General features: G+C 53.3%; 1 protein-coding gene across 2 annotated transcripts; it reads right to left on the bottom strand.

The window, feature by feature from the left end:
- Positions 1-218: 218 nt before the first annotated feature.
- On the bottom strand, positions 219-27,144 carry PCSK7 (proprotein convertase subtilisin/kexin type 7). Of its 2 annotated transcripts, none has more exons than XM_065946213.1 (17): positions 27,053-27,144; positions 25,197-25,318; positions 24,249-24,728; positions 22,658-22,792; positions 21,657-21,822; positions 20,207-20,297; positions 19,268-19,322; positions 18,702-18,840; positions 15,365-15,465; positions 12,455-12,622; positions 11,920-12,027; positions 11,404-11,506; positions 3,985-4,141; positions 3,238-3,332; positions 2,158-2,251; positions 1,841-1,958; positions 219-1,575 (listed from the first exon to the last, which is right to left on the bottom strand). In XM_065946213.1, exons 3-17 carry the CDS (start codon positions 24,714-24,716, stop codon positions 1,213-1,215), a joined length of 2,361 nt encoding a protein of 786 aa, XP_065802285.1. In that variant the 5' UTR covers positions 24,717-24,728; positions 25,197-25,318; positions 27,053-27,144; the 3' UTR covers positions 219-1,212. The 2 variants fall into 2 exon arrangements, with proteins under 2 accessions (XP_065802285.1, XP_065802286.1); XM_065946214.1 differs by lacking the exon at positions 27,053-27,144 and adding an exon at positions 26,313-26,332.
- Positions 27,145-27,149: the final 5 nt, after the last annotated feature.

The raw sequence follows: 27,149 nt of genomic DNA, 5'->3' as shown, positions 1-27,149 counted from the left end.
GCCTGGCTGCCAGAGTCTGATTTGCCCTAGTCGCTTCAGTCCTGGTTCCAGGAAGTCTGAGCGGGGAACAGGCAGGCAGCTCGGGTTCTCGTGTTCCTCGTGTTCCATGATTTCAGGGGGTGAAAGAGGGGCATGGATGACAGTTCTGAAGGGAAAGAGGGGCAGCGTGGTGACTTGTGTTAGCTTTGGGGAGGTGGCCGAAAGGAGTGGGCAGAGGGTGACACTGTGTGGAAGGTTTTTATTTTGGAAAAGCTGTGCAGAAAAAATTCAACAAAATGTTGCTGTGGAAAGAGAAAACCAAATCGTAAGCATTAAAAAAAACAAAGTTCCAATCAACCAACTCGCTCAGAAGAGGGGAGGAGGCCAAGAATGGGAGGAAGTCGCAGCCCGTCAGGCAGCTGGCCGGCCTCGGGTGGGCACGGCCGTTTCCCTGAGTACTTTGCAGAGGAAGACGGGGTGGCGGCAGTCCTGCCGGAGACGCCTCGGTGGAGCAGCCTGGGCCTGGGGGCCGCGCCCACCCACAGCCCTGCCAGGCGCATCGTACCGGTCCCTTAGGAGGAAGGGGTCAGGGGCGTGCTCAAGGTGGGCTTCTGATCAGGGCTGATGCAGGCAGCTGCGTTCAGGGCACGTGTGCTGTGTTGGGGGCTGACTGCCAAACCAGCACGGCCAAGTCCAAGGTTGAGGCTGGATGGTGAGGGGCAGAAAGGGAAGGGCTGCCGTTTCTGGCCCCGGGGTCGTTAAAAGGACAGGCATATCCGGGGGCTCTTTCCAGCTTCCATCCCTAAGCCCTCTTCCCAAGGGACCCCAGTGACATTTCTGCTGAGATGCTCTTCTGGCCACGCGTGTTGAGGGTCTGGGTGACCCACGCCGCTGGCCTGTCCTGGAGAAGCAAGGATGGAGGCCGGCCCAGTGGAAGCCCTAGTCCATCATCCGAGACCTTCTCACCAAAAGCTCCTACTCCGTTGGAGGAAGGCTCCACGGCTGTTGCCAGCCTGTTCTCTGGCATCGCTGCTCTGCTGACTGGACCTTTTGTAGGCCCGTGCCGTCCTTAAGTGTGGTCTTTAGCCAGAAGGCGTCTTCAGGCCTCTGGTCCCAGCTGGAAGCACCTGGACTGCTTTCTGCCCAGAGCTCCCAGGACTAGGAAGCGGCTTTCCACACTCCTCCAGTCGTAGGAAGTGAGAGCCCGTCCCACGGTGGCTGTCAGGCCCCAGGTCAGCACATCTGCGCCTCCTTCCCCTGCAGCAGGCCTGGGGGCAGGAGCTGAGGGACATCCAGGGCACCCCTGCTCTGGGACAGGCTCCAGTCCCCCTGATCCAGCAGGTCCGGGGCGTGGAGCCCTGAGGTGGCGGGAGCGCCCTCGCTCTCCAGACCCATTCTGCCTGGATCCTGGCTGCTGCAAAGGGGAACTGATTCTAGTTCTGTCCCCTCCTCCTTGGCTTTCTGGCTTCGCTGGGGCCAGTGGCACGGTCCACTCTGACAAATTGGGCGAAAGGCCACGTTCCTCTGGCTCAAGTATACTTCCAGCGTGTAGTAAATGGTCCAGAAGACTGTGAAGCAGCCAATCAGCACCAGGGTCTGGGGGAAAGGCAAACACCTATGTAGGGCTGCTCTCCCAGAAGCCTGCAGCCTTTCTCAGCCCAGAACAGTGAGCTCAGAGAGTCTCTCTCCTTCTGGAGGCTGCCTCTCCCACCCCAGAGGGAACAGCCACACCCTCTGTTCCCCCCACCGACAAGAGTTAGCCCGGAGACTGGGGACCCAGGTCTGCCCAATCCATCACTCCCAAGTTGCCTTGAGTCTCCCACCGAGGACAATACCCCAGGACACCCCTGCCTGTCTGCACCTTGAGAGTGTTGGGGGTGATGGTGTAACCGTCTTCCTCGGGGATGTTCAGCCCGGGTGGGCAGGGCAGCGTGAAGCCGTCGTGCAGGTATTTTCCACTCATGGCACTTTCTAGTAGCCTGTGGAGCAGAGAGGAGACGAGGATGCCCCACTCAGCCTGGTTCCTCTACCCCCCTGCCTTGCCCACCCTCCCGCCTGACAGCTGGACAGGGCGAGGTCCCACAGCAAACAGGGGAGGCAGGACGTGGAGCTCCCTAGGTGGCCTCCCCATCCCCACTCCCAAATCCCCAGCCCTCTGACGCCCGTGTCTACACCTACCTCTGTCTGTCTCTGATGTCTACTGGACTCCATACAGAGCCATACAGGATGAGCTGCCACTGCAGGAGGACGCCGGCCTGGGGCATTTCGTCTCCTGGGGCGGCAAGCAGGGTGGTCTGTGAGCCTCGCCTCGCAGCTGGCCAGACGGCAGAAGGCCCGCCCGCCCCGCCACCCGGAGGGACTCAGACCACATGAGTGGGCGGCCAGTCGTCTTTAACTGTGTCCCACTGACCCTGGGGTTCTGCAGACCTACCTCTCGGGTGGTCTCAGGAATGGAGAGGGGAGGGTGAAAGGGAGCACTCCAAAGCTAAGAAGGTTTTCCTCTTTCATATTTTAGGGTTTCAGCTGGGATTTTTCTTAAAAAAAAAAAAGTCCTGCTAAATTAAAGAAAGGTCTGAAAACCACCGGTCTGGTGAGATATACCTGAAGGTCAAAGAATCTTTGTGACCCCATGGACTACACAGTCCAGGGAATTCTCCAGGCCAGAACACTGGAGTGGCTAGCTGTTCTCTTCTTCAGGGGATCTTCCAAACCCAGGAAATCGAACCAAGGTCTCCTGCACTGCAGGAGGATTCTTCACCAACTGAGCTATGAGGGAAGCCTGATGTATGCCTAATTTGGGGGAAATTGGAAGGGTTGGGTTCAATTTCCAATTTTCTCTTTGAAATACTGTATGACTTCCATATGTCACTTCAAACCTCTGGGTGGGCCTCAGTTAAAAAAAAAAAAAAATGGGGAAAATTAGTCCTGCCCTTACCTGCCTACCAGGGCTGGCCGCAGGATGGTTATATGTGAAAGAACTTGAAATGTGGTTTCAACAAGGAATTTGTGTTGCTATCCTGAGGAAAAATGGATCAGTCACTTTGCCAAGGAAGATGAGAGGTAGTATTAACGAACAATTAATGAACAGGTCTCAACGCCCGTTCTGTGGATGGGGCATACTTCTTGGCAGCTACCCTTTCGGTCCGATGGCACCCCAGGGGTTCCACCTGGGCCACTTTCTGTGGGGACTCTGAGATCCAGAGGAACAGACGACACTCGTGAAAGGCAGGGCCCTGGCTGGGAGGCAGGCAGGCTTACCTACATCCCTGATGACGAGTCTGTAGGTCCCTTTCGCCCTCTCCCCCCAGCACCGCACAGTGGAGAAGGTCCAGTCATTGAAGCCGTTGGGATCCCTGGGGCAAGAACACAGGAGACAGGGGAAGGTATGGAGCAGGGGACCGACCCCTTTCGCCCAGGGGCACTTTCTTACTGTAGTAGCAGCTGTGGTCTGAGCCACAGCCAATAGGAGGGTGCCATGAGGGGCCTTCAAGCGCAGGCCCATGCCCCGGGATGATCTCAGGAGCTGAGGGGCTTGTGTCAACATGGTGAAGCGGAAAAAGCAAACGTGGAGAGAACACAGGCTTGGGAGTCCCATAGATCTAGGCTTACTGTTACTCTCTCGGGCGCTTACTAGGTCTATGCCTTGTTTCCTCATTTGTAAAAGGAGGTTACAAGTCGACTCTCCATCGTCTTTCTTTTGGTCATGCAGAGTGGTGGGCGGGATCTAGTTCTCTGACCAGGAATTGAACCCAGGCCCTGAACTGGGAGCGCAGAGTCTTAGCCACTGGACTGCCAGGGAAGTCCCTCTCATCGTTATCACAAGGATTGAAGAAAACATACGTGAAGTGCAGTGCTGAGCACGCTGTAAGCACTTGAACAAGGCAGGTCACAAAGCCAGCGCCAGGGGAGTTCAGGGCAGGGCGAGTGTCCACTCAGCCCGGATCTCTTCCTGGACAAGGCCCTCGCTGCAGAGAGAGCTCAGAAGGTAGGGGCATGAGTACGTACGAGTCCAAGCTGCGGGGGGCGCCGATAAGGGACATCATGCCACTGGGACAAAAGAGCTTCAGTTCCAAGCTGCCGCGTCGTGGGTGGGTGATGGAGACTGTCACGGCCACGTGCTCCAGGGTCTTCAGCCCCGACATGTCCAGGTCCGTCCTGCTGACTGTGGGAAGTCAGGCTGGGCAGCCGGGAAACCAGCCCCACAGACACTTACGCCCTCACTTCACCCCACCAGACACAAAGGCATATACGAGTATCTTTGGCAACCCGACTGAACCTTGTGAACAGTAGGAAAGGGAGTGTGCGTGCTCATTTCAAGCTTATGATTTAGTTTAGAGTCTAGTCGGGACGACAACACGTAACCAAGACACAAGACAAGAAAGAAATGGAGCCGTTCCCAACATTCATTCATCCAAAAAGCAATTTCCTGAGTACCTCCTACATCTCAGGCGCCGTACTAGACGCTGGGAACGTAAAGGTAAGTTGGCTATGGCCTCTGCCTTCTACCTGCAAGTGGAAAATGACGTCGTATGAGGTCTACATAACTGATGCCAGAGCAGAGATGAGGCAGACAGGTTTAGGCACTCAGTTGTGAGACACACTCTGAGGAAGGAAGTGAATACAGATTGGTAGACAGTGTTGGTAGAGGTTATTCTAGGAGGAAAAATGACACATATAAAGGCAGAGGTAGAAATGAACAAGCTTCATATTGAAGGAAAGACAAGTTCTTTGAAAAAAACCAAAAACCAAAAAACTACTGAAGTGATGGCCTTCCTTGGTGGTCCACTGGTTAAGAATCCATCTGCCAATGCAGGGGACACAGGTTCGACCCCTGGTCCAGGAAGATTCCACATTCCATGGTGCAACTAAGCCTGTGTGCCACAGATAGTGAGCCCAAGCACTAAAACCACTGAAGCCCACGCACCTGGGGCCCGGGCCCTGCAACAAGGAAAGCCACCGCAATGAGAAGCCCGTGCACTGCAGCGGAGAGTGGCCCGGCTTGCCACAACTGGGGAAACGCTGGCACACAGGAATGAAGACCCAACAGAGCCAAAAATAAATAAATAAAAAGATGAGCTATGCGTTTAAACAAACAGACAAAAAACCACCAAAACTAGTGAAGTGAACAAACTTCAAGGAAATTGTACTGAAGGGGAAAAAGCCAATATAGAAAGGACACATACTGCACGATTTAATGTACATAATATTCATGAATAACGTTGGCTGTGGGATGGACAGATGAGTGGTTGCCAGATGCTGGGGATGGGACAGAGGGGTCGGGTGTGGCCCTAAGGGGTGACAGAGGAGTCCTGGGATGGGCTGGCTCTCAATCCTGATTGTGGTGGTGGTTACACAAGACTACACATGTGGTAAAATTGCATAGACACATACACATACACATACATAGAGAATCTATATCTAACTGGTAAAATCTGAGTAAGTTCTGTGAGTTGGACCAATATAATTTTCTTGGTTTTCCTATTGTCCTATTCTAAGACATTTAACATCAGGAGAAGAGTGCATAGGACTTCCCTGAACAGTTCCCTGTCAATCTACAATTATTTCAAAATAAAAAGTTAAAAGACCAAAAAAAAAAAAAAAGTTGAAAAACCAAACTAGTGAAGTAGAAGACTCAGTTGAGGAATATTAAGAAATTAAGCTGCAATAAGAAATGCCTCTTTCCAAGACAACTTTTCTTCCATTAATTCAGGCCAACAGGCAAAGCAGAGAGCAACTCCCAATTTAACAGATGAAGAAGCTCAGAGAGGAGGTGAGAGACGACGGACATGGGACCTAGGGTAGGAAGGGCTTTAACATTTTTATTTCAAACACATAACCAAGAACTATTAGAGATTACCATGCAAAGATGGAGTTTTTAAAAAAAGTGTTAAGGGGAGGTTACTCCTAACAGCTGTGGGTAGGCTGAATTGGAGTAGAAAGAAGAAACAGGTGACAGGAAGGCCAGCTACAATGTCTAATTCTAGTCTAGGGGTGAGGCAGTGTGGGTGTGGATAACTGGTCAAAGAAGAAAGAGGGGGGAGTTCCCTGATGATCCAGTGGTTAGGAATCTGAGTTTTCATGCCGAGGGCCCAGGTTCAATCCCTGGTCAGGGAACTAAGATCCCCAAAGTCTTGCAGCACAGCCAAGGTAAAAAAGAAGAGAGAGGGAAGAAAAGGCTCAGGGCTTCCTGTGGCCCGTCCGTTCTTCTTGTTCGTCTTGGTCTTCCACCCAGTCCACCTCTCACTGGGCTCGCATCAGGGAGGGGGGCCACCACCCATTACCCGAGGACACCAGTGTTCGCGATCTACTTGTCTGATGCCATCTCTTCACATCCCTCTCCTTCCTCGACTCCACAGACCTTTCTCCACCCCACGTCAGCACAGACTTCCATGGCCAGACCCTGGGCCTCGTCCTTATCTGGCACTGCTTCACTTCTGAATGGTTAGTAACTTCCCTTGTGGGATTTATTACATAAACAACACAAATTAGAACAGCAATTGAGCAAAAATGAGAACAAAAAAGCTCCTGCAATTCTTGATGCCATGTTGGTAAATACCCACTGAGCCTTCTCACTGCGTTTGTCTGCGTGCACGTGTGTCTTGTCTTGCACCCTCGCAACTCATGGAAGCCAGTGTTCCGCCTTCCCAGAAAGCAGCCAGCTGTCCCTCCGCTTTCTCCACTACCGTCTTTCTTTGGCTGCACCACGCAGCATGTGGGATCTTGGTCCCCCAACCAGCAATCAAATCCGCACTCCCTGCAGTGGAAGTGTGGAGTCTTAACCACTGGACCATCAACCAGGAAAGTCCCTCCACTGCCTTCTTGATTCCTTCATTTTCTTGCTCCTCAAGAGATCCGTCAAGCTCTTCTTCCCTAACCACCTAAGATCCCACAGCTCATCTCGCCAACACTTTCTTATTTACATTCCCTTGTTTTCTTTTCCTTTCACAGTAACTATCTGGCAAAAGGTCAACACCAGATCAGACCAATTATACAGTCTCTTGGCTGGATTTTCTTGCTTACGCCTTTCCCACTACAAAGGAAAAACAAACCCTTTCTCAACTCATCACTTGTGCCTACTAGTGCTAAGAGCCTGGGCTCTGGAGCCACCCAGCCTGGGTTCAAATCCTAGATCAGCCATTTACTAGCTATGAGAATTAGTTTCCTTATCTGTAACATGTCCCCTTTATATAGTTCATGGTTAGTCATTTTAAGATACAGCCTCTGTCTCCTGTTTTCTGCTGTACCTGGGGGCTCCGGGCTCTGGAGAATAAACTTCCCAACTCCTGCCTCGATGAGAAAGGGGCCACCACCTGGCTGCTAAGCATGGGAGAAGGCACCTGGGCGTCTACCTTTTAACTGACACCTAGTTCTACTCTCATACCTACCTTTGTCCTCTGTAGTGCATGGGGCCTCCAAGTCCTGAGCCCTTTTTTTTGGCCACATTGCATGGCTTGTGGAATCTTAGTTCCTATACCAGTGAATGAACCTGGGCCCTGGCAATAAAAGCTCAGAGTTCTAACCACTGGACTGCAGGGAATTCCCAGCCCCAAGTTTTTGGAGATTCTGTAGTGTGAACGAGCTTGTTGCCTAGGATCACTCCTGCAGGTATTTGGTTTGCAATTTTCTTAGCCCTGCTTATTTCACCATTCATTTTCTATCTTCCAAAAAGTACTGCAATCTCTACTTTGCTGTGATCTCTTCTCTCATTCTCTTTGTCCTTGTGCTCATTCCACTTTAATTCCTTTAGTCTTACTTTGGTGAGGTCGTACATATGTACATTTATATATGTGAAATGTACATACATATAAATTTTTACTATGCATGTAGGTGTGCTTAGTCACTCAGTTGTGTCCAACTCTTTGCGACCCCATGGACTGTACCCCACCAGGCTCCTCTTTCAATGGAATTTTCTAGGTAAGAATGCTGGAGTGGGTTGCCATTCCCTTCTCTAGTGTATCTTATTGACCCAAGGATCGAACCTGGGTCTCCTGAATTGCAGGCAGATTCTTTACTGTCTGAGTTACCAAGTGACACATTATAGAGCATAATAGAAGGGAACAGAATCCTTAAAAGAGACCTGAGTGCCCGTCTGTGTCAGCCTGTGTACAGAGTGGCCCACGTGCATTTACTTATTGATGTGTACATGGACTTGTGTGGCCATGCATGTGAGAACATGAGATGTATTTTATTAGAATTGAGCTAGTAATATTAAATGAGTTAACCCTTAGGCCAGTGCTTGGCACATAAAAGGCATTTATCTTTTTTATTTTTGGCTGCGCTGCATGGCATACAGGATCTTAGTTCCCTGACCAGGGGTGAAGCCCGTACCCCCTGCAGTAGAAGTGTGGAGTCTTAACCACTGGACCACCAGGGAAGTCCCAGAGCACTCATCTTAGTCGATGATGATGATCATATTATTATTTTACCTTTAGCAACACGGGATCTTGTTCAACCACCGCTGGGAAGATGCCAGGGCTTTATTTGCCCATAATTTTACGAAGCTAGAAAAATCTCTATCCTTGTCACTATCATTGTTCAGGGATCAGAATAAGAGATGTCAATCTAGTAATCATTTGTGGAGAGGTGGCAGCTAAAGCCTTAAATACAACTGGGCCGTCGAGGACGAAGACGTAGAGAGAGGGTCAGGAACATGGCCTGAGTCTCAGAAGAAACTCATGGCTTGAAAGTAGTGAGGTGAGTGAACAGAAAACCAAGTTAAACAGGCAGAGAAGCCAGAAGAGGACCATGGAGCAAAGGAGGTCACCAGAGCCACAGGAGGAGGAGGGAGGAGGAGGTGGAGGAGGTGGAAGGCTGCCACACAGGCCTCGATAATCTGGTCCGACAACAGGGCTGAACATCATCGACCAGGATGAGCTGTGAGCTGGCCCCAGGTCTGAGCCTGAGAGGGGCACCTCAGAGGGATGAAGTAAGTCTTCAGCAGTGGAGGGATGGTGATAAAGGTGAGCAGTTGCTTTGGTCAGTTCATTTGAAAAGGTTACTGGCTGGAGGCAGTCAGGGACTTAAAAGGTGTTTCCTAACAGATGTGCTGAGGGTGTTGGAAGGCAGAAGGAGGAATCAATGGGGATGGAAAGACTGGGCAGGAGAGGAAGATTCGGAGCCAGGAAGGAACAGGACTGAAACATGGCTGGCAGGGGGTGGTGGTAGCCAGCTGGGGCTGCAAACAAGGATAAAAGGGTATTTGCAAGAGGTGTTCAGGAATCTTCTGTAAATATACACACAGGCTCCCTTGTGTTTGAGATACACTTCCCAAGCCCCACCCTCCCTCCCGCCCTCCAAAGACATTTCAGACCCAGAGTCAGAGCTAAAGGAACCAAGGGGCCCTCCTGCCATGGGGAGAAATGACAACCTGTCTTGCTCTAGAGCTGCTTGGCCTAAGAAGGTGGCACCAGTCACATATGGTTATTTAAAATCAATTACAGGGACTTCCTTGGTGGTCTAGTGGTTAAGAATCTGCCTTGCAATGAAGGGGACATGGGTTCAATCTCTGCTCGAAGAAATAAGATCCCTTGTGCCACGGAGCAACTTAGCAGCACAAATGGAGAACATTTCCACCATCATAGAAAGTTCTCTTGGTCACCACTGCTCTAGAGTCTTGGCATTTCACCTCCTTTTCCATCTCATGAATATTCATTTCCTTCTATCTTACAAAAAAGTTCACCTGCTAGCCCTTGGACACTGACTTGCCCAGGTCTTGGTGGGAAAGACTATCACCTGGCCATAGGGGGAGAGGTTTGCTGACTGTCCGGGACTGAGTTGCTTAGCTCTACATGAACTGGACTGACTTCCTCCAGCTTCCAAGAATGCCCACAAGTCTGGACCTTCAGTTCTGTCTGGAGTCACAACAACAGAGGGGAAGACATCTTTACTGACCCTAGAGATCAGCAGACTGCTGGTCGCCCTCCAAACCAGTGAAGGGCTCCATCAGCAAAACTCGCTGGGTCCACCTCCCTTCTTTCCGTCTTTCTCTCCCCTACTCCAGCTCCTGCTTTCCTCCTCCCAGGACAATCTGTCCTTCTTCCTCCTGCTTCTTCGTGACAAACAAGCAGTTTCCAGATGCCTCTGTACTGAGGGAAGTTTGTCAGACATGCTGGGGGAATGTCCCTGGTTAGTGGGAGGCAGAGGATGATGAAGTTGAAAAGGACCCTAACTTGCTTCTAAGCTGACCCTCTCACTTGATGGATGTGACTGTGGGTTACTGTTACTTAAATGAGAGGCAGCAGCTCTGGATAGGACGTAATAAAAGTTCAAGGATGTACCGTCTCCAAGACATGTGAATAAAAAGCCCAGAGGTTCCTATTTGAACTGCATTCCTGGGAATGTTCCTGCACTCCTCTGCCTTGGCTGATGCTTTATGCCCTTTCCAAGATAGCATTCCTTTTACGGAAAATGCAATGAACCGGGCCCATGGATTTCCTTCCACGTAGAGGGGAAACTGGGCAAGCGCTGGACATGGTTAGGGAGAGAGACAACGGAACTCTTCCCAGCCAGGGGAGCAGCCCCAACCCTCCCTTCCACGATCCCATCTTTGGCCATCCCTCCTCGTGGCCACTGGCTGGTCTGATCACTTCCTAGGAGGATGAGAACAGCAAGGACAAAGCTCCACCTGGGTACAAAGCATGACATGCTTCCGACTTTACAAAACACAGTGGATAACTGCCTGTCAAAATTCCTTGAGAAAAAAAAAAATCCCCAAAAAGCTGGAGGTATGGAAAACTCTCCAGTGGCACCTCTGGGAAGTCCGCAGAGAGATGATCCTTTAGCACAATACCCCAGCCCGGCCGCACTCTTCTCTGAGAAGGGGTTCAACCTCTGGGCTCAACACGAGACTACGTCTCAGACTGCGCACAGACAGCCCTCACCCCTTCGGACAGTCCTGTGGCCCCGTGGGATGGAGGCGGAGGCAGAGGGAGGGCCACTCCAGTCTAGAGAGCCCTCTGGGGACTCCTCTGTCCTCCCCCTGACAGGTCCCAGCTGACTCTGTAATTAGACAAGCCTGAGAATCAAAGGGAGACATTCCCAACTCCTTCACTTCATCCAAAGCCCACTGGGCTGCAGAAGATCATCTGGTAAGTTCCTAGCATGGAAGTCAAAGGAATGTCTTTCGACTTGTGCCTGTCTCCCCAGGTCCCAGGTCCAGCCCTCCTGCCAGCCTTCCTAATGGGTTGCTCAGCAGCTCCCTCCCACCACCCGTAACTCAGGAGAAAGGTCTCTCAAGCAGCCGGGGGCCAGCCAACTCAGAAGCAGCAACATGTCCTAAAATGGTCAAAGAGAACGCCGCAGATCTGGCTGGAGCTCAGCTCCTAAAGGAAGGGGTAGGACCAGCAGGAGGACGAGTTTAACTTCTCCATCACCCCGCCCTGAGCCTCTGGCCCAGGATTAACCCCCTTTCTGCTGACCGCTTACCATTCCACAGCACCTCCAGGGGGCGGGCGGACAGCGGGATCGCCTTGTTCTCTTTCAACACAGGGCTGACGTATGAAGCTAAGTAAGGGACAGATGTCCAGACCTGTGAAAGGAAGAGGGGGCAGTGAATGAAGAAACGGACGGACCTTGCACACCCAACCTCACCCACCTGACCCCTAGGGCCGCACTCTTTTTATTTCTCCCTTAATCATCACTGTCTCTCACTCTGCAGACACCCTGGACTGCTTCCTACGGCATCACAACACGGAACTGGGGGACATGCTGTGTCCAGGGCAGCAGATGGGGAGCTGAGCACCCTGAGGGCTCCATGAGACATTGAGGTCTCCTTTACCCTCCTGTCAGTTTAAGAAACTTTATAGAGTGTTGAGCCTGCTCCTTCATGGGTAAAATGGGTCTCGGGTGAATGAACATCTATTGAGCACCTACGACGTGCCGGGCAGTGTTTCAGGCATTCGGCCCGGCCCCTGGGCCCCTCCGCGCAGGACAGCCATTCACCTTGGCGGCGTTCACAAGTCTCCAAGCATTGAGCAGGCCGAATCCGTGTTGGTGGCTGTGGCTGAAGCCGGCCTCGTTGGTGATCCAGTCCGCACGGTGGTCCTCGTACTGACAGCACAGGGGTCCTGGTGAGCCTTGCAGATTTTAGGTTTCCCGACTCACCCTGATGGCTGATCCAGCCCAGACTCTCCCACCAAGGCTGCTAGAAAGGCACTCCCCAAGGAAAGCTGGGACAAAAGGGCAAAGCCCTGTGATGTCTCCAGCCCAATGGCCTGCTTACAGAGAGGGACCTGGGAGCCTGCCCAGAATGCCCCTTTGCAGGTGACATGGCAGCAGCAGGACAGGGACAAGTAAACTTAGGTCTACGGTCTTGGCGGGGTCTCCACACTGATTCCGTAGGAACGCAACTCTGGGAGACACTGGCACCTAACGCCTGGGACATTAGAATCCGAACCTCCTGATACCTCCAAGCCCTTGGGACCAAAACTCTGAGGTGGGCTGGGCCAGGCCATGCATCTGCCTGCGAATGGCTCACCCGGGTGGCCGTGAAGACGATGATGTGCTGGACGTCGCGCCACGTGAGGCAGGGCCGCACCTGCAGCATCAGGGCTATCATGCCAGCCGCCAGGGGCGCGGCAGCCGAGGTCCCCGTGTGGCCCTCTGTGCACCCAGTGCCCTTCTGAAGGTCCCAGTCAGTGGTCACCTGGGGAGCAGAATGGGGGGGACAGGGGCTGGTTAAGGCCTGAGTTCCCAGGGGCAGTTGGGGGAGGGGGCGGGACGGGGCCTCATAGTGAGCGAGTCTCCTGGGGACCGTTCTGTTTGGCAGGTCGGGATGAAGAAGATTCTTCATCCTCTTGGGCCTTACAGGAGAATCTCTGGAAAGCTGAGAAAAACCAGTTACTTTGAGGGTCTTGGCTGCAGTAGCGCAGAAAGGATGTGGAGAGGGGAGAGGCCTCATGGGTCCTGATTCCTGCTCAGCTGATGACCCCTTCCCCAATCCCCCCTCCACCCGCCCCTACCCCTGCAGCCGTGGAGACGGAGGAGTGGCTGGGAGCTCCGGGGCCCCCAGCTGGAACTGGGACAACAGTGACGGCACCAGGCGAGGAACTCCGGCTTGGCGGCTCAGAGACAGGGCTGGCCTGACGTCAGTGTGAACAAAGGGAGTGTGTCCCAGGGAGAGGACACCGTACCCCTCACCCAATGGTGGGCTCAGCATGGGTGGAACATCTGCACCGCTGCCTACCCTGGCCAGTGGTGATCGACGGGCCAGGCCACATCCCTGCTTGGGGCAAGTGCCTCGGGACCCCCTTCTCTACCTGCAGCTCTGAGGTGGGAGGTGAGAGTGGGGGTGGGGGTTGAGGGGGAGGGACATGGCACCTGTTTGGTATCCAGTTCTTTCCACGTTCTCATCCTCCCTGGAGCCACAGAGGGTGGAGCCGGGGAAGGCCCTGCCTGAATCCTCTCCAGCCCATGGCCCTCTGGATCTAGCACGTGGTGCCCATGCTAACACTAGAAATCTTTTCCTTCCAGGCTTCTCTCCTGGGTCAGATACCAAGGTGCTGCCTTCTGCCAAGAGCTGCCCTTTCTCCAGTCCTCACTGCTTGCCTTCCAGCTGTTACAGCAGCTGCCAAGACGTGTCATTTCCACTCAGAAGTTGCGCTCTTACAGAAGAGAAGGGAAAACTCTCCAAGTGGAAGTCTCAGTGAGGGTGGGAAGCCTGGTCTGTGCCAGGGAGCAGATTAATTTTTTCCTGTTAAGGAAACAGCCTCACAGTGACAGTCCAGGCTGGAGACGGGAAGCCCGTGAACTTGCCTCCAGTGGCAGGAGGCCCGGGCAGCAGACGGCGGGGTGGCGAGTGCCTCTGTGCCTGCCCTCGGGGAGGCAGCCCCATCGAGCTGGTCATTGAACAGAAACTGGCAACTGGTTTCCAAGACAGGAACAACCCAAAGATGGGAGGTTGGCTGAGCAAACTCTCTTTGCATTTCTGGACAAATTACAGTTCAGATGGAAAGTGGTGGGGGTGAAGCAGAGTTGAGTCCGGAGGAGAAACTAGTATGTCCGGAGGAGAAACTATTATGTCCAGTAACTTCTTGGCCCCCGACTGTGGCTGGGGTGAGCAAGAGTTCTGCCAGGATGTTCCTGCTGTTCCTCCCCCTCCAGCCTGGCCCGGGCTGGGGGTAGGTGGTGCCTCTCTGCACCCAGACCCCTGTCTGTTAAGCAAAGTCTCCTGCCCACTTACTTTAGCTCACTCCCTTTTTTCTTCTCCCAGAGTGCGGGACAGGGCTGGGGTCACCTGGCCCGGAGCCTTGGAACATTGTATTGACCAGAAGTCATTGAGCGGCAAAAACAGAATTTTAGTTTGGGAAAGAGAATTTGACCCAGAGGCAGCAGCCCAATTCCCAATGGCCCCAGAGAGTCCTCCCAAGTGCGAGCCACTGGAGAAATGTGACACCGGCTGGCTGCAGCCCAGCCCTGCCCGAGAGCCCCTCGTCCCCGGGTCACTCTGTTACGGGCATCGGGACGGGCAGGGAACTCTAAGATGACGGGCTGGAGCTGAGCCAGCTGCGGGTAGGCACTGCACTCTGAATTCCTTCACAGGTTCCCACAGCTTGAGAAACTCCACTTCCTTGCTCCAACCTCTTGTTTGCTGTGACTCCAAGCCCAGCTCCAAGGAAAGAGCTGTCTCTGGGGCTGATGGGGACATTCCAGACTCCTTTTCCCATCCATGCGGTGCAGACAACCACTAGCTTTACTCCTGAGGATGAACAGGATCAAAACTCGCAGTATTTACATACGGATCGCATAGCAATGCAATGATGATTTTTTTTTAAGCCCATAGAAATTAGCCAAAGCCTGTATTCTACCAAAGGAAGACATATCAAAGGTTCTTTCATCAGTGTGTGCTCAGAGTGATTTCTATAAAGATATGCATATTTGTTAAGTTAAAAATCTAAGATGAAGGAGCTTCCTTCCTGGCTCAGTGGTAAAGAATCTGACTGCTAATGCAGGAGACACAGGTTCAATCCCTGGGCTAGGAAGATTCCACATGCCTCGGGGTAACTAAGCCCTTGCAGCACAACTACTAAGCCCATACGCGCTCTGGAGCCTGGGAGCTGCAACTACTGAGCCCATGTGTCCCAGGGCTCGTGCTCTGCAGCAAGAGAAGCCCCCCAGTGAGAAGTCCAGACAGTGTAACAACAGAGCCCTCCACTTGCCGAAACTAGAGATAAGCCCCTGAAGCAAGGAAGACTGGCACAGCCATACATAAATAAGTAAGATTTTAAACAATTTAAAGATTAAAATCCCTTTACACAGATACGTTTAGAGTCCTCAACTCCATTCTACCAACAGGGGCAGACTCTTAGGGAAACAGATCTGCTAGGGAAGAAGATCCCGAGAGCCGGGCTGGGGAGCAGAGGGCAGGTGTGGGGGATAGGGCACTCACGATGCTCCGGAGCATCTTGTCCCCTCCGCTGAAGGTGACTGCCAGCATGGAGGCACACTCCTCGGCATAGAAAGGCATTCGGCCCTCCTCATCCACAGCGCCTGGGGGAGGAGCAGGGAAATGGGAGCAGAGGTGAGGGTCTGAGAACATCAGACTTAGCTCTGATCTTAGTTATCATTGAGGGGTTGGTCCTGGGTTTAAAAAATTATCTCAGTGGTCCAAGACCTTCAAGTACCCACACACCCCGCCCCTACTCCCGGAAAAGTGGTCTCAAATGGCAGAGGGTAGTCTGTGCGGAGACCATTCTTTCAGCAGACTGCAGGGGGTGGCCCACTCGACACAGACTCATTCACTCGCACATGCAATAAATCAGTTACTTATCAGTTAACTACTGTAAGTCACACACTGTATGAGTGACAGATGGGGGCTGTGGGGAAGGGCCAGAGACCTGATCTCAGGGAGCCCATAGTCAGGGGGTAGGTCAGGGAAGTAAATACAGCTGGGATGGTAAATGCCTACAGTAGGGAGCACAGGTATAAGGCAGTTAGGCTGGTGTGGCAGGGAGGTCAGGGAAGGTTTCAAGCGGGAGGGAAGTGACCTGTGGGAAGAGAGGTTGGAGCAGAGGCCTAACCAGCTGTGGTGGTGGATGTGGGGGCTGGGGGCGCAGAGGGGGTTATCTCAGATGATGGGTAGAAAGTGCTCCTGGGTATAACTCATAAGGAAGTCCTGACCTCCCCTAAGAGCAGGGCTGGTTCCTCCTCACTATCAGAGTCTGCGGAGAAAACTGTGCACACACATTCAGGCAGAAACATGGAAGTTGGAGGCACACCCAGATTACATGGTCCCCTCACTTCTGAATGACACACACAATCACACACACTGAGATACATGGTCCGCTCACTCCTCACACACACCCAGATATACAGTCCCTTCACCCCTGAGTGACACACACAATCACACACACTGAGATACATGGTCCCCTCACCCCCGAGTGACACACACAGTCACACACACTGAGATACATGGTCTCCTCACCCCTGAGTGACACACACAATCACACACACTGAGATACATGGTCCCCTCACCCCCGAGTGACACACACAATCACACACACTGAGATCCATGGTCCCCTCACCCCTGAGTGACACACACAATCACACACACTGAGATCCATGGTCCCCTCACCCCCGAGTGACACACACAACCACACACACTGAGATACATGGTCCCCTCACCCCCGAGTGACACACACAACCACACACACTGAGATCCATGGTCCCCTCACCCCCGAGTGACACACACAATCACACACACTGAGATCCATGGTCCCCTCACCCCCGAGTGACACACACAATCACACACACTGAGATCCATGGTCCCCTCACCCCCGAGTGACACACACAATCACACACACTGAGATCCATGGTCCCCTCACCCCCGAGTGACACACACAATCACACACACTGAGATACATGGTCTCCTCACCCGAGTGACACACACATATACACACACTGAGATCCATGGTCCCCTCACCCCCGAGTGACACACACAACCACACACACTGAGATCCATGGTCCCCTCACCCCCGAGTGACACACACAATCACACACACTGAGATCCATGGTCTCCTCACCCCCGACTGACACACACAATCACACACACTGAGATACATGGTCCCCTCACCCCCGACTGACACACACAATCACACACACTGAGATACATGGTCCCCTCACCCCCGAGTGACACACACAATAACACACATTGAGATCCATGGTCCCCTCACCCCCGAGTGACACACACAATCACACACACAGAGATCCATGGTCCCCTCACCCCTGAGTGACACACACAATCACACACACTGAGATACATGGTCCCCTCACCCCCGAGTGACACACACAATCACACACACAGAGATCCATGGTCCCCTCACCCCCGAGTGACACACACAATCACACACACTGAGATCCATGGTCCCCTCACCCCCGAGTGACACACACAATCACACACACTGAGATCCATGGTCCCCTCACCCCCGAGTGACACACACAATCACACACACTGAGATACATGGTCTCCTCACCCGAGTGACACACACATATACACACACTGAGATTCATGGTCCCCTCACCCCCGAGTGACACACACAACCACACACACTGAGATCCATGGTCCCCTCACCCCCGAGTGACACACACAATCACACACACTGAGATCCATGGTCTCCTCACCCCCGACTGACACACACAATCACACACACTGAGATACATGGTCCCCTCACCCCCGACTGACACACACAATCACACACACTGAGATACATGGTCCCCTCACCCCCGAGTGACACACACAATAACACACATTGAGATCCATGGTCCCCTCACCCCCGAGTGACACACACAATCACACACACAGAGATCCATGGTCCCCTCACCCCCGAGTGACACACACAATCACACACACTGAGATCCATGGTCCCCTCACCCCCGAGTGACACACACAATCACACACACTGAGATCCATGGTCCCCTCACCCCCGAGTGACACACACAATCACACACACTGAGATACATGGTCTCCTCACCCGAGTGACACACACATATACACACACTGAGATTCATGGTCCCCTCACCCCCGAGTGACACACACAACCACACACACTGAGATCCATGGTCCCCTCACCCCCGAGTGACACACACAATCACACACACTGAGATCCATGGTCTCCTCACCCCCGACTGACACACACAATCACACACACTGAGATACATGGTCCCCTCACCCCCGACTGACACACACAATCACACACACTGAGATACATGGTCCCCTCACCCCCGAGTGACACACACAATAACACACATTGAGATCCATGGTCCCCTCACCCCCGAGTGACACACACAATCACACACACAGAGATCCATGGTCCCCTCACCCCTGAGTGACACACACAATCACACACACTGAGATACATGGTCCCCTCACCCCCGAGTGACACACACAATCACACACACAGAGATCCATGGTCCCCTCACCCCCGAGTGACACACACAATCACACACACTGAGATCCATGGTCCCCTCACCCCCGAGTGACACACACAATCACACATACTGAGATCCATGGTCCCCTCACCCCCGAGTGACACACACAATCACACACACTGAGATCCATGGTCCCCTCACCCAAGTGACACACACAATCACACACACTGAGATACATGGTCCCCTACCTCTGACACTGCCCCCCACCCAGATACAAGTCTCCTCACTGCTGCGTCTTTCTCTCTCTCACACACACACACACGTGTACCCATGCACTGCGGGACCACTGGGGCCACTACCTATGGTGACGGTGTAGATGGAGTTGGCGTAGCCATCGTAGTTGCAGTTGTCGTTGTGCTGGCCCCCATTGCCACTGGCCACCACAAAGATGCTCCCAAAGCCCTGGCGGCCAGCGATCACCCCATGCTGCAAGGCAGCCTGAGGAGCAAAACACCCAAGTCAGCTGAGGAACTCACAGGAAGACCCTAGCCCCAACGCCACTTGCCCTCCTGTCCCCTTCTAGAAGGAGAAGAAAAAAAAAACCCAAGGGCATTGGACAAGGGAGAAAGAGACTTAAAGACTGACTTAAAAGGGTAAGGGGGCTATTAGTGGAACAACTGCTTGATGGATGTGCTCTGCTTCTCAGAGAAGGTGGGGCCAGAAATGGGGAGCCAGCGCAAAATCAGAGCAAAGCACCAGTTCATTCTAAGAATGTCCCCCTCACCCCTTCACCCTGGGGCAGGAGTGCTGTTCCCAAAGAAGGGGTAGGGGCTACAGGGCTGGTCTTGGGGAGGGCGGGAGCAGTTCCGGGAACGGAATGAAGAGGGCGAACTTGGTCCCCAAAGTCTCCACGGTTCCCAGGTACCTTCCCCAGCTGGTGGGGGCCGTCCACCGTCTTCCCGTCATCATCTGGTCCCCAGCTGTGGAGAGACACCCAGTGGGAAGAGCCAGGGCCAGGCCATGGCTGCCCACCCAGCCCAGCCTCAGCGGGCTGTGCCTCTGCCCCACGCTTCCCCTCCTCCCAAGGGCTCCAGCCCAGGACTTGCGTGATGAAAGGATGTTAAGAGTCCAGCCCTCACTCCAAAGTGGAAAACAGAAGGACGTGCTAACGTTCTTGTCCTTAGAAACCTTCCCAGTTCAGGACTACTCTAACCTGCTCCTACAGACCCCTTCTCAGGTCCCCAGGGAGTACAGGGTGGCGCAAAGGGACAAGAGGCCACCCCTTCCCCACTGAAGGAGCTAATTCTGGGCCTGATGGCAGAGCACCTGGAAAGGAAGCAGACGACCTGTGTAAGCTGTCTAGGAGATCTCTGTCCTTTCTCTAAGTGTGGAGCATGTCATGTATCTATAGGAGATGCTGGCCGGGGAAGAACAGGCCGCTGTCAAAGCGGCGTGAGCAGCCCAACCTCAGCTCCTCCTTATCACCCACCCCCTTCCTACCAGATCCACAACCTGGAGCTGCCGGTGCGTCCCTGGGTGGGGGCAGAGGGGCTTTGCGCTGGGTATTCAGTCCAGCTGTGGTAGGACAGGAATCCTCAATTTCTCCCAGAGCATTATGAGTTTATTAAACAAATAAACACGAGGCAGGATGGAACGCTCCTTGTGTGGCAACCTGATCACTGGGGTGACTTGGGGCTTACAACGGAGAACCCAGAAGCTGGGGGTCTGGAGAAATGAGGGCCATGGACTCACAGGTTGTACCCCAAGGGAGAGCCCCCTCCCCCACACCGCTGTTCTCTGGTTGGGGGATTCGCCCGGTGCCCCCGCCCCTGGCCCCTTTCCCTTGCTCCTGGCTGTACCTCACCTGCAGCTGTAGATGTCGTTGATCTGATAGTGCTTGTTGAACGCCACGGCCTCCATGCTGTCGGTCAGGGGTCCATCCAGCACCCGGATACCTAGGCAGTGTAGGCCATACCAGCTCCTCAGTAATGCGGGTCTCCTAGATGGGGAGCTGGGTGGTGGTGGGGGCCCCCTGTGGAGACTTACTTTTCTAAGTGCTCTAGGATCTTTTTAATTTTTATACCATGTGCATGTACCTGGCCAGAAATATTTTCTAACATAATGCTAAATCTTAGACTTTACGGATCCTGGGGTCTGGTGGGCAGAGGTATAGGCTAGAAGGTAGGGAATCCAAAGTTCCCTTTTTTCATGCATCCTTTATCACGTAAAACACTGCTTGACACACAAGAGGGTATTCAACAGATGGTTCTCAGCCCGTTGCTCCTCCCATGGAGGTCTAGTCTCACTTTCTAAGATGGGGCAGGTCACATCCTGGTGGAGCTCTCAGAAGGGACCTGGGCTCCCTCCCTCTGTAGTCTCATTTACAGAGAGGGCTGCTGACCCCTGCTGGACTATACGAGGAATGCAGCCAATCTGGTCAAGCCTCGTAAATGCAGGCTCCAAGCATTTATGAGAAATCACCAGAAGGGCGTCTGCATCCATTCCCTTCACCCTCTGCCTTGATGGACAAAGACCGAGAGGCCGAGGAGCCATAGAACCACCCCAGTATGGACCAGGGCCACTCGGTTCTCTTGAAAAGATGGGGAGCAGACAGTGACCGTGAGCAGGGGCGGGAGCTAGAGAGCTGGGAGAAGGGAGAGAGGCCTCCACAGACACACAGGATCAAGAAAGAGGGGGAGATGAGGAGGCCATTGGTAAACCGTGAAAATACAAAAATGTGGATAAGTAAAAGGAGCTATCATTACAGTGAGCTGAGCACTGATGGGGCATAACCATGATCAGAAAAAGGGAAGTGGAGTCTGAGTAGGTGGGCTTGGGTCTCCATCTCTCACCCAGCTCATTTTCACGCTCTTAGATGTTTTATATAGTCGTGCATGCTCAGTCGTGTCTGATTCTTTGTGACCCCACAGACCCCGCCAGGGTCCTCTGTCCATGGAATTTTCTAGGCAAAAATACTGGAGTGGATTGCCATTTTCTACTCCAGGGGATCTTCCTGACCCAGGGATTAAACCCACATCTCTTATATTGATTGACAAGTGAATTCTTTACCACTGAGCCACCTGGAAAGTCCTTTTTAAAGTGGGGTTTGCTGCTAAAAACATGTTAGAAACAACAAAGCACTGAGAGAAAAATCAATGAGCCGATCTGCCCTGCTGATACCTATTTATAAGTGTACCTTTTGCTTTCTGCTGTATGTTGAAGGGGTAATAAAGTCGTGTTGGAATTCAAGACGGAGGGACAGAGGATGAAGACGGCAGTCACGGTGGGGTGTACCGAGGCTGGATCAGAGGTACCTGCTATGCGGCTCCCGAACGCCACTCCCACGGCACAGAAGCTGTTGTTGGGCACAGCGGCAATCTCGCCCGCGCAGCGCGTGCCATGGTGATTGCCATTCTCCACGTCCGGGTGGGGCATGGGGTCAGGGTCATTAGAGTTGAGGTCATAGCTGCCTTCAGGGCTCTGAAATGTGGCGGGGGAGGAGGGGGGAGATGTGGTCACTCACTAGTTCCGACTGGTCAGGTCTTGGAGCTCAGGGAGAGAGGAGAACTGGGGGTTTGGGGCTCTGAGCCAACACTGCGGGCCCATCTCTGCCAACCACACAGGCTGCATAAGGACCGGACACCTCGGGCAATGCTGAGAAGTGCTGTGTGCTGTTCTGTGCTGTGCCAAGTTGCTTCAGGCGTGTCTGACTCTTTGCGACCCCATGGACTATAGCCCACCAGGTTCCTCTGTCCATGGGATTCTCCAAGCAAGAATGCTGGAGGAGTTTGCCATTTCCTTCTCCAGGGGATCTTCCTGACCCAGGGATTGAACCTGTGTCTCTTAGGCCTCCTGTATTGGCAGGCAGGTTCTTTATTACTAGTGCCAGGAGACATGCCATAGCTCTAGGCAAACTTCTCTCTTGGCCATTATTATAGAAACATGCCCAGGAGCTGCTTCCATGGTGGGAGGTCTGAGATAAAAGAGGCTTCCAGCTACTTAAAGGGCAGGCTTTACAGAGGGGGAGGCACTGGGACTTGAGTGGAGAGGGAAGTTGCCCAGGGCCACTCCTTACTCCCCAGGGCAGGGAGTGGCAGCAGGATCCAGGAAGTATCTCTCTGCTGAGCTGAAGCCTGTGTCCTAACTGCCAGGCCACAAGGCCACCTGGGGGAGAGGAACAGATGAAGAACAACATCCTACCTCCTAGGCCCTTTCCTCTGGCCCAGAGAGAGGTCACTGGGAAAGAGAACAGGCCTGAGACAACATCAAGAATCAGGTAAGGCCTGGGGGTGGGACTGACGCCAGGGTCACTCACGTAGTTGGGTGCGATGTCCTGGATGGTGTGCTCCACGCCGTCGTCCACGACCACCACGGTCACCCCGCGCCCGGTGACGTTGCGCTCCCAGACACCCGTCACATTGATGTCCCTGCCGGGGCTCCGCCGGTTATTCTGAGGGAGAGACGGGGTCAGGAACTGCTCTCTGGGCCTTTGGAGTCCAGAGATGTGCAGCACGGCCCATAGTGAGACAAGTACAGTGAGCAGCCCCTTCTCACTCCTGGCTGCTGTCAGGGAGCCAGAGAGAGGGGTGGACAAACAGGGGTGGGTGGGATGGGGCCAAGGAGGGGACCTGTGAGAGCTCTGCCACAGCACAGGTGTGCAGGAAAGCTTGGCATCACTCATGGGCAACAAGCGTGAAACAGTGACTAGGGTTAAGGGTTGGGGATTAATACGTCGTGTGATATACATTGGGACTTCCCAGATGGCACTAGTGGTAAAGAACCTGCCTGCTAATGCAGAAGACATAAGAGATGCAGGTTCAATCCCTGGGTTTGGGAAGATCCCCTGGAGGCGGGCATGGCAACCCACTCCAGCATTCTTGCCTGAAGAATTCCATGGACAGAGGAGCCTGGTGGCCACAGTCCATGGGGTCACAGAGTAGGATGTGAGGGAAGCGACTTAGTACCCGCTGCGCGCATGATATACATTATATTAACATTGTAAAATATAACATTATTAGTTAACCCCACACAGGCATGATATACATTATATTAACATTGTAAAATATAATGTTACTAGTTAACCCCACACAGGCATGATATACATTATATTAACATTGTATAATATAATGTTACTAGTTAACCCCACACAGGCATGATATACATTATATTAACATTGTATAATACCATGTTACTAGTTAACCCCACACAGCCATGATATACATTATATTAACATTGTATAATATAACGTTACTAGTTAACCCCGCACAGGCATGATATACACTATATTAACATTGTAAAATATAACGTTACTAGTTAACCCCGCACAGGCATGATATACACTATATTAACATTGTATAATATAACGTTACTAGTTAACCCCGCACAGGCATGATATACACTATATTAACATTGTATAATACAATGTTACTAGTTAACCCCGCACAGGCATGATATACACTATATTAACATTGTATAATACAATGTTACTAGTTAACCCTGCACAGGCATGATATACATTATACTAACATTGTATAATATAATGTTACTAGCTAACTCTTGTAAAGTGTTTCCCATGTGTCTGGCACACATACATTAGTTCACTTAACTGTAACCATTACCGTCTCCGTTAACAGAGAGGTTAAACGGTGCACTCAAAGGCACAAGCTAGTCCTCGGCAGGCAGCCCCGGTGGTCTGGCCCCAGCACCCGCGCCGGGCACCGCAGTCCTCTAGCTCTCTGCGAGTGAGCACAGGGCACGTGGAGCCCGAGGATGAAGCCCACCATCGAAGCCCACGGAAATGTCTCCATGGATGGGAGGCCCCTGAGGAGTTAACCCCAACGGCCACTAGAGCACCGGGTACCCCCGCCCTGGCTGTGTGAAGCTGAAAGTGGCCAGGGTGGACTCACCAGGTGCCACTGCTGCGGGTACTTGGGGTCGTTGAAGTGGACGCCGCGCTTGGTCCGCTTGAGCAGTCTCTGCTCTGCATGCCAGCGCACAGCCTCGTGCCCGGCCAGCACGGCTTCCACCCGCTGCCGGACGGCCTCGGCCTGCCGGGCCTGGCGACGACCCGCTGGCTGGACCAAGAGGTAGTGCCCCTGGAGCTCCCCGATGCGCCCCGCGTTCATCAGCCCCGTTGCCTGGGCCAGAGCCTCTGCCCGCCGCTCCAATGACTCCTCTGCCCCCTTGCCTTCCGGACCGTCCAGACACACTGCCCAGCTTAGCCCCCCTGGGCCCTGGGCCCTGGGCCCACCTGCCCCCACCAGGCCCATAACCCAGGGAAGCAGTAGGAAAAGCCCAACTAACTCCAGCCAGAGGCCCGTGGGCAGGCCCAGGGGGGCATCCGAGTGTGGCCCTCTCTGCCTCCCTTTCGGCATCAGAGCAGTACGCTGCGGACAAAGAGAAGGACATCAGAGGTAAGAGAGCTGATAATGGCAGGAATCTCAGGGGGCGACTGAGCACCAATGTATCACACCCGGAGACTCCTAACCCATGCTTTTTAAATCATTAAACGTGTGATCCTCTCTTTTAATTCACATTGATCTCTGACCAACAGGGATAAGCCCCTGGGGGGAGTGGGGAGCCAGCACTAAGCCTAGTGGATCCCTCCATGACATGATTATCACAAGACATGAGAGGTCTAGCTGCTAACAGGCACCACACTGCTCTTCCCCACTGTTGCCATCTTGAGCTCAGAAGTCGTATCACTCCTGCCAATTCCTGGCAGCTCCATGATTTTTCTTTAGAAGAGACCCTCCTCCCTTCTTCAGAGGGGACAGAAATCTTCCCCCAACTGACTTCTCAGACCCACCCGTGGTTTTGAGGGCTAACTTCCTGCAGTGGGGCCCCGTTCCCACCTGGACTCAGAGTGAGGCTGAGCTCCTGATCCGGTTAGCCACCTCACGCTCATTTTGTGCAAATGGAGAAAAGGCATTCCTTCCGCTGTGAGTAGCGGTGACTCTCAGCACAGAGCGCAGACCTGTAGGCCCCAAGAAAACAAGAAACGGTGTCCTCCCAAACCCAGTGGAGCATGCAGAGGCTGGGAACCTGGGATCTGTGACCAAAGAAACTGCCAATGATCACCTGCAGGAATCTCAAATAGGTCACAGACTGGAACCAAAGTGGTACAGTAAGGCCAGAGGGTACAAAACCCAGAAACCCTACTTCTCATCCTAAACATCAGGCCATCCTCTTCTCTTCTTTTCCTAGATGCCTAGAAGAGGGCTTGAACTCCTACCCAAAACTCCTCTTGAAAAAGTAGATAGGGGACTTCCCTGGTGGTCCACTGGCTATGACTCTGCGCTCCCAATGCAGGGGGCCTGGGTTCGATCCCTAGTCAGGGAACTAGATTCCACAAGCAGCAACTAAAGATCCGGCATGCCACAACTAAGACCCAGTGCAGCCAAGATAAATAATAGATAAATAAATAATAATAATAAAAGAACAAAAAAGTAGGTATTACTGCTTCTTAGAAGTCTGGGTGGCAGCTCACTTCCTGGTTTCTGTACCTGTGAAGGATGTCAGGGGAAGTAAGAGTAGGAGGAGGTGGGGGGGGGGGGGCAGAAATGGGGACAAGCCCAGAAAGCAAACAAAACTGAACAGGAATAAGAGGCAAGTGGGTGGGGTGGGGATTGGAAAGCACCAGTACAGGGCTTCCCTTAGTCACTAGCTCAGCAAGTTGTGAAGTGTTCTAAACCTGGGACCGCCACCCATGGCTTGACAGAAGGGCCAAATCAGTGGGCAAATGGAGGGACAGGGGCAGGCGAATGGGCAGTGGAACAAGTGTGTCCCTATTGGAGGCTGAGCTCCTTCAGAAGCATCTGCTGTCTAGTGGGCTGGGGTGGGGGTCACCCTGCGGCAGGGCTTAGTACCCACACACATACCCAAGTGGATCAGTCTGAAAATCTGGGTATCCTACGCAAGTCTCTTTGGAAAGGGAGGAGGGAACTTTCGCCACCTGACATTTCCCTCACCAGATCCATGTATCTCCTTCTCTCTTAGGTTCCCAGGAAAGTACCCCGCTGCTCTCCGGCAGCCTTCACTGTCCCAAGACATTCAGGTGTCCTTCCCAGTCTGCAGGCCTTAGTGAAGCAAAACCAAATTCTTGTCAGATAACTTGATAGCGACCCAACTGGGCAAGGCTCCTTCCGTCTCAGTGGAGCCCACAGATTTCCGGGAGACAGGAGATACCTGACCACCACATCCTCCAGTCCTTCTGGCAGGGCAGGACTTTACCCAGCACCTCACCTCCACCCTCGGCTTCTGGGAAAGGAACCTTAGACATCCTCTGAAAGCGGATCTCAACTTCGCCCGAACTAACTAGGCGTGTCTCTACAGCTCTTAGGTGCCAAGGAGGGCAGCCCGAGTCCAAGGTTCCTGTTCCCAAGAGGCTGTCCTCCTCCTCCTACTCTTGGGAACCTCTACAACCCGTTCCTAGAAATCAGGCTTCCTGCCAGAGGTCAGTTTCGTCGATCGCTGGCCTCCAATGCCCGGCGCAAAGGGCCCCCCTCTCCTCAGAGGACTCGCACGATCTTGGAATCCTGGACGCCGTGGCCCCTTCTCGCTGGGCTCGCGCACGCGGGGAATGAAGGCAGCCTCTGGGCAGCTCACTCACCCTCAGACAGCGGCTGCACACCCCCTGACGCCCCCGCGCCCCCCAGTTCTAGAGCACCCGGACTTCCAATGCCCCGCCGCCACCGAGTTTCCAACTCACCGGCCCGGCAGCCGCCGCCGCCGCCGCCGCCCCCTGCGGAAACTCGCGGCTCCGCGGGAGCCCGAGAAGCCGGTGACAGCAGCATCACTTCCGCCCG

This window comes from Muntiacus reevesi, chromosome 9 (assembly GCF_963930625.1).
Source record: "Muntiacus reevesi chromosome 9, mMunRee1.1, whole genome shotgun sequence".
Lineage (NCBI taxonomy): Eukaryota > Metazoa > Chordata > Mammalia > Artiodactyla > Cervidae > Muntiacus > Muntiacus reevesi.
The sequence above is the reverse complement of the archived record's forward strand: the minus strand, read 5'-3'. Positions and strand labels throughout refer to the sequence as shown.

Bases quoted from the DNA above. Each gene is read 5' to 3' on its own strand.
- PCSK7 (XM_065946213.1), bottom strand. From the start codon at position 24,716: ATGCCGAAAGGGAGGCAGAGAGGGCCACACTCGGATGCCCCCCTGGGC. The intron at 12,028-12,454 runs GTGAGCCATTCG...CTGTGCTGTCAG, and splicing joins TCGTCTTCACGGCCACCCGG to TACGAGGACCACCGTGCGGA. The intron at 1,576-1,840 runs GTGCAGACAGGC...CCTTTCCCCCAG, and splicing joins TCACCCCCAACACTCTCAAG to ACCCTGGTGCTGATTGGCTG.